The sequence below is a fragment of the Montipora capricornis genome, chromosome 8, assembly GCF_036669925.1.
Source record: "Montipora capricornis isolate CH-2021 chromosome 8, ASM3666992v2, whole genome shotgun sequence".
Lineage (NCBI taxonomy): Eukaryota > Metazoa > Cnidaria > Anthozoa > Scleractinia > Acroporidae > Montipora > Montipora capricornis.
The window spans coordinates 29,339,665-29,347,164 of NC_090890.1; the positions used below are offsets into that span (position 1 = coordinate 29,339,665).

The 7,500-nt window shown below is 38.2% G+C and overlaps 2 protein-coding genes across 5 annotated transcripts in view; one reads left to right on the plus strand and one right to left on the minus strand.

Moving 5' to 3' along the window:
- LOC138059041 (thymidylate synthase-like) overlaps window positions 1-3,591 on the minus strand; it is an 11,812-nt gene extending 8,221 nt beyond the window's left edge. The window contains exons 1-2 of one of the 4 annotated variants that reach the window (XM_068904551.1): window positions 3,568-3,584; window positions 1,248-1,519 (exon numbers count right to left, since the gene is read on the minus strand). In XM_068904551.1, coding sequence (XP_068760652.1) covers window positions 1,248-1,413 — 166 coding nt within the window. In that variant the 5' untranslated portion in view covers window positions 1,414-1,519; window positions 3,568-3,584. Of the gene's footprint in view, window positions 1-1,247; window positions 1,520-1,710; window positions 1,896-3,567 lie in introns of those variants that run through there. The other 3 variants (XM_068904550.1, XM_068904548.1, XM_068904549.1) reach the window with 3 other exon arrangements.
- Window positions 3,592-3,676: 85 nt separating this feature from the next.
- Window positions 3,677-7,500, plus strand: part of LOC138060709 (uncharacterized) — an 11,473-nt gene continuing 7,649 nt past the window's right edge. Inside the window, exons 1-2 of the mRNA XM_068906563.1 lie at window positions 3,677-3,837; window positions 6,559-6,617. Coding sequence (XP_068762664.1) covers window positions 3,693-3,837; window positions 6,559-6,617 — 204 coding nt within the window. The 5' untranslated portion in view covers window positions 3,677-3,692. The remainder of the gene's footprint in view (window positions 3,838-6,558; window positions 6,618-7,500) is intronic.

Here is a 7,500-nt window from a genome sequence, read left to right on the forward strand (position 1 = left end):
ACGGGAAATGCTGTTTTTTTTTTAACTTCTTGATTGAAACAGATTTTCTTGACACTTGCTATTATTTCCTACCAGACAATCAAAACGCGTGCCTGACAACACATAACGAATCAAACTTCGTGTCATGTCACAGCCGTGTTTACATACTCTCATCTAAACACAGCTATTGAGAGTGCGCGTACTATCCAAATTAAGTAGATGCACAACATTTTTGATAAGCTACACAAATTGTACCCTTGCTCTTCTCCCAAAGTCCACAAGAAAAGAAACAGCTGCATTTTAACCCATTCACTCCTCAGGAACCCTACGATGTTCCCAGTTGACGAGTAAATGATCGTCTGGCATTAGTCATAAAATCTGTTAAGTCTCATTGCCAGGAGTCAATGGGTTAAGATAACGATGGCATTAATACCCTCATTAAAAAAATAATGCTACACTTACCTTTTTGCTAGAATATATCAAAATTCTTAGACTTAAAGGGGCACCTTGAATTGGATATCAAAATTGGGTGTGCGTCTAAATACGCACAGCTGAAACTGTATTTCTGGCCATTAATGTTACTCTGTCGACTGCAATCCAAATACAACTCTAAAGACTATCGTTTTCTTAGAATCACATATTCAGTGTGTCCTTAGCTTTCATGTGAATTTCCAATGAAAAGGCCCCAGATGGCAACCTAGACAAGTATACACATTATGCAAGGGTTTCATTAAGTTTTAAAGTGAAAGGGACCTTGTGATAGAGTAAGCGGGCACCCCTATAATTATATGGTCTGGCTTGTGACCTTGATACCTCCTTTGAACAAAGCTAGGCAGGTACTGTACTCAGCGTAGACAGGTGCTAGTACCCGGGTCCTGGCTTCTAATAAAACCCCTGCATTATTTCTGAGGACAGGGACCCTGAAAGCCATAATGGTAGGAGTATGCAGTTAAATTAAAGTGTAGTTCAACACATTCTAAAAAAAGAACTAGACGATGTAATGCACAAGTTGTGTGAACCATGTAATATATGCATGTTTCCTAGTAAGTTGTTACTGGACACCTGTCACTCTTTTTTAAGATGGCAGTCCTTTCCTTGGAAGCTGTATACAGAAGCAGTTTCACAATAAGGACATTACATCTCTATATTACATGTAGATAAGCTTTGGACTTAAATAGAGTGATTATTATTAACATGGACACTATCTTCTGTAACAAACCAAAGTAAGATGGTTCCACAAGCTTTGCAAGAAGATCTTTCAATTTTACCTGTTCTGTCCTCTTTCTTTGTACCATTGTCAAGGATGTATTGAATCAAGTCAAGATATTGCATCTCATCATGCTTTCGCGTTTTTATGCACTTCTGCTTCATCTCTGACAATGAACATTTGTCTGTAGTGGTAACCTTACTCTGCAAATCATTTACTGCCAACATGCCTTATTAGAAATTTCCTGCAAAGAGGAGAGACTTCTGGTACCTATAAATCACTCCTATCTTGAGTCCTAACAACTGCAGCTAATCTGAAAGTCAACCTTGACACCTAGGACAAAAACAAATTTCAGCCTTTTCCTCTTGAAACTTTGCTTTCAATGTGCCATAACATTTTGCAAGACCAGACGTCATTGGACTCACAGCAAAGGTAATGAAAAGCACCCCTTGAGATGAGAACTTAAACCGTTTCTTTGCATTAGGTCATCAATAAATTTATCATTGACTCTCAGTGAACTTCACCTTGCGGCTGCAAGAATTGCCTTGTATGTGGTTTTGGCCCAATCTTGTTGATCAGCATCATTTGCAATAAATCCATTCCATAACACTACATAGTCAAGTAAAGCTATGATCCTTGGCGTTATGAACGCAATTTTGACAATTTGCGTAGAGGAGATTTCAACGGGACTTGAACCCGTGACCTCGCGATTCCAGTGTGACGCTCTAACCAACTGAGCTACATGTATGATCCCACTGATTTTGGGAGCTGGTTACTTGTGGGCTCAAATGTTCCTGTGAGGAATGAATCAGCGATGAAATGATATATGAAATGAATCACATATGGAGCTGCGGATATGAAATCAAGTAAAGCTATGATCCTCACAGTTACGTCACCTAAATATTGTCATTAATGTGCCAACCAGAGCCTCATTGGCTGTCGAAACAAAGGGTCTCTTGCTCTTGTGTTGTCATACTTAAATAACAGAAATAACTTTGTAAACAGATATCTTCCTTATAAGGGAGGGATACTGGCAAGCCCATATGTATATGTAAACTCTCCTGGCTTATTTTGATGTTGACCCTGGTAAAATTTTTTGTTGAAGTTGAAGTTCTGGGGAGGTCCAATTTCTTGGGGGGAGGGGTGGTTGGATTGATGAGAGGGAGGGTTGATGCAAAGAAAAAATCTCCAGATTTTAGAATTTTAGATCTGCAGGAGTTGACATCTCGGATGCCTCTGGCATGGCTGTAGAATAAATGACTGTTAGTTTTCTTAACTGTATGTATCTTGTGCGGCCCATGTTTTAAAAGCAGTCCAACTGATCATGAGTGTGACCATGTATAAGTCGAACAAAATTACAAACAGAAATATTTTGGTTTTGAAGTGTTTCAGGATTTTCAGAACCTCCCGGCAAAGCACGCAGTAAACCATTCCCCAGTGGATTACCAACAGCTAAAATAAGATAAGGAAATTAATATGGGTGCAAACAAATTAAAGAACGTTTGCGGCCATTGCTACTGCGCATTTTACGTGCATGTCACGCACACGTCATGCATCGTAGACCACAAAGGTAAACACATGATGCTAAAGGCGCAAACATTTTCCACAATAATGGAACGTGAAAGCATGTGGCATCATGGGATAGCTGTGGACCCCGGTCTTCTCGGAAATGTAACGCAACGGCGTGACAGTGCTAATAGACAATCGCTTTGAGAACTTCGCAGCGATTTTACTCTCTTGAATGCTTGGTGACCCCCATTTTTATTTAGGTAGCTCACTTCCTTTCCTGATTTTGTCCATTTTAACAAAAAACAAAAAAATTCTGTACGCGAGAAGTTACAAATATTTCGCCTTTTATGCTCTCGTGCGACCGAAGTTTTCTTTCTTAAGACTAATATGTATCGTTTTTCAAGGTCTATTTCACCTCAGAAAAAGACATTAGCTGCAAAAGTTTGTTTAGTTATGTTGAATTGAGTACGCTTACTTGATCCAAATTTCACTAATGTAGCTCTTTTATTGCTGACAGTTGTAAGCTAAGATCGTCCTAAAATAACGCAATCTTCTAAAAGTGCACCTCATGATCTCGAAAACGAGCACAGTGACCCCCCATTTTTTCGCCTTTTTGGCAAAAGTAGATCATTACCTATCTGCGTGGCAATTTTAAAAAAAATTTTGTACGTGGGAACATTTTGGGCGCGAACGTCTTTAAGGTCTCGGCATAACAATGAACCAACTTTCCGATCGACAGGGTGGAATAATTTCGCCTCAATCGTCCACATTTTAAATCAGGACGTCAAATATTCACATTTGCACAATCCATACACGAAACAAGGAATTTCTAACTCCACAACGAGCAAGAAACCAAATTTGAAGCGACTTACCCTGTCTTGGTGAAAACGATCTTTGATCTTTGAATATAGCGGGAAAATAACAACACCTCGTTTTGAAACCAAGCCTCGTTCTGCGGGTCGACCCGTTCCAGGTTCTGCGAGCCAGATCTTTCAAGATGGCGGACGGAAGGAAAGGTAGAGTGAATCGCGATCCATTTCCCGAGATACCAGGAATGCCGAATAAAAGTGAGCTAATGAAGCCTTTAATTTTCCCAAATAGTCAGCGTGGATTTAAGATTTTTACTGTTGTCGCTACCATTGGTAAGTATGAGAGATCTGCCATCAGTTCATGATTTTTACAAGTGGACTTCCAGGGAATTATTTTTTTTTCGGTGATGTTGCAAATATGTCTTCACGGTAGAGCTTTGGAAGAGTGCAGTAGTATAGCAAATTCCCCGTAAGCAAAGGTGTCACAGTGAGAGACCTCTACCAGGAGGGAAGAAAGCAACTATACAGTTTACTTCAAAGAATCTCATTAAGGTGGCTCAAACCAATGATTTCGAGACTGTCGCATAACATCGATTGAATCTCTTCAACACTTTTTATATAAATTACGGCAATGTTGTGGTACAATTTGAAGCACCAATATTGTAACATAATAGGTCACCATAGTAACTGGAAAGCCATCTAAAGAACCCTATATTTTGTATGGAACCGCATATACAATATATCTCAAAACCGAACTTGGTGAGCTTTGTTTTGTTAATGCTGGAAATTAATCAGCAGGCCAAGATGAAACTCTTTGCAAAGTTAAGAAAAATCTCTGGAGTTGATTCAGAGCTACCTTAAAGATTCCAGTAATATTATGAAGATACACTCGGTAACTGAGAATCTGATCCAGAGAATTTTTTCAAAACTCTGCAAAAAAGTTTCAATTTGCAGCAATAAAAAAATAGGGGTCACTGAGTTTGATTTTGAGATATAAACGCTTAAAGGCAAATATAATATTGGGTGTTTTTGAATGTATTGCCTGTTGCTATGATAACCTATTACCGGTATGTCATATTGTTGAGCACATAATATACAGTATTGTAGCTGCTTGATGATATGCTGTTGGAGAGTGAATCCTTGTAACAGTAAAATTTTTTGAAAATGTTGAAACTGGCTTGTTAAGTACTTAGAAATTAACCTAGAATTGCTACACATAAAATGTGGTTTTCTCAAATGCCAAAAGGTTAGGCCAGTAGCATTTTGAGGCCAACACAGATGACTCAGCTCCTTGAGGGAAATAATTTTTTTGGTGTTTTGACATTTTTTTCCGTCATTTAACATCCATGTCATTACAATGAGGGAACTAATACCAAGTCACTCTGGTGGTACATGTATGCTTAAAGCAGGCCTTCTGACAGGGTGCGATTAAAAAATGCAAATTATGCGATTTTTTCAGGGCAGATTGTGCGATTAGAAAGGCCAATTATGCGATAAATAATGTAAATTATGCGATTTTTTTCTCAGCAATTTTGAGCTTATTTTATAAGGTTTCAGCTTAAGAAAAACACTTTTTTACTGCCCTAAAGACATTTTGAACACAAAGGAACAGTAATTATGTATCTCGATCGACATTAGTTGGGATAAATAGAAAAAATGAGGTCTTCTGCACTACCGGTGCACCACGTTAAAAGTTGAAAGGACACAGCTAACATGCCAAATGAATGATCAAGGTGCTCGTCAACCACGAACTTCCGAAGATGGTCAATCACAATAGGGCCATACCCCCATTTATACGAGAGAAAATAAGCCGCGGCTTTCTCTGGCCGCGGCTTACAGAAGACTCGATTGTTCCCCCCCGTATAAATGGTACAAAATCTACGTTCACGTCTTTTTCAAGCCGCGGCTTATATTGACCTGGGAATATATATTCGTATAAATAGTTCCTTTTGCGTATTTTGTACACCGTGGCCAGAGTAAGCCGCGGCTTATTTTCTCTCGTATAAAAGGCCCTAATATTGCACGACGAGAAAAACATCAGTCCATCGTCCACGTGGAGCGTACCTGTGAGGTACTTTCTTGCTCGATCGTGAGCTGTCAGATTGGGCGGAATGTGGGAACTTCCTTCTTCGTCGAAGAAAAAGCGAGCGTTTTCACAACAAACTTATCCATGAGTAAGTTTTTATCAGTTTTCAACGAAAGAAACTACATTTTGCCGAAAAACTTACAACTTCGCTTATTTTTCACAAATCTCTTCTATAAGAGAAGGCAACTGTGTCATTTCAGTGGTGTGTATATAAGGGCGTGTTTGTGTTGCACCAATAGAAGGAGACTCGTACCAGGTCCCCGACATGAAAAATAAAGCCTTGAACTTCGAATGTTTATGAAATCGAAGGTGACACAGGTCTTTTAGCCTTTTTCCAAGATAAATCATCTTAAAAATGGCGTATTTATGCAGGAATTTCTAAAAAACGTCTTGATTTATGTTTCAGTTTATGAATTTTGTGCGTCCTTTATGCGATTTTTCGTGAATTGTGCGATCGGATGCGATTTGAGGTCGATTGTGCGAAATCGCACCATCGCGTAATATCAGAAGGCCTGTTTAAAAGGTAGATAAAGTCTTAACATGCACTAGTACCTGAGGTAGTGAGTTCCAGGCTCTAATAATAATTATTTTTCTTGGAAAAGAGTAAGTGAAGGCCTTGATGTCTTCTAGTGTTCTTACCATAATACTATAGTGTATAGTTAAACTAGTAAAGCCACAGTTGATAAGATTATTTTGAAATTTGCAGAAACATTGCTCTTGACAATATTCTCCTAGCAGAGAACACTCTTTTTGATGAATAAATTTAAAGTAAAATCTTTTAACTCTCACTCCAACGTGTCAATGGGTTAAAAGACATGCCACCCTTTCAATGATGAAGAAGAATGAGAGAAAAGTAGTAATGATTATTACTGTAGAAGTACAACTGGCTACATCATCCATAGTAGTAGTTGGATTACCAGACTTTGATCATGTCAGGAGCCTGGACAAAAAGCTCTTTTATTCCACAGGTGCTTGTATTTACTGTATATTTGTTCCAGAGTACAAAGGAGATCACATCTTTCTGCCAGTAAGTGGAAAGGTCTCACAAGGACATTCATATGTTACCTTGAATATTTTTGTTTCATAACAATGGTATTAATAATATTATTATTTTGTACACCTTTTGCTATTCATGAAGGACGGTGCCTACTATTGTTATTGCCCATTCATTCTGCGCATCTCGAGATACTCAGATTTCCTATTACGAGTGCCTATTAATACAGGGATATTTTTGCGTGGTTCAAAACTAAGGGGAGAAAGCAGAACTTAGCGAGTGATCTTGGTATCCAAAAAGGAGGTAACCATGCATTTTTTCGTAGATAATTGAGCTTCAATTTGGAAAAGCACGCCATACATTGCTTTGTATTTTAAATTTTTTACAAATATTGTTGATAAATTATCTTCGAAAAATACATGGTTACCCCCAAGTTTCTTTTTGGATTTTAATAACACTTGTTAAGGTCTGCTTTTCCCGCATACTCAGTAAATAGCGCAAAAATACCTTTGAATCAGTAGGCACCGTCCTTAACACATTCATTAATTTTGTATTGATAGTTTGCGAGTTTGTGAGTTTGTGTCATAAAGGTGAATACTTTGTTATCACTGAAATAAACTCCCTTTATCAGAGCTTGTCCGGTAGTCCGGGACAAGTAGATTTCACGCTTGAGCAAGCGACTTTCTCAGACCACTTGTCCAGCAGGCAAGTGCCCACTCCTTCATTTAAATTAACAGAAAAATGTAGAAAATTAAATTACCCGAAAGATGTAAGGAAACATTGAGATATATTTTATGTTGTATAGTTTTTCTTCTCCACATGAAAAGCAGGAAACATTACAGTGTACTAGTAATTACTTACATATCAGACATGTTTTCATGTCTCAAATAGTGTTTTGCATGAGTGATAATTCAGT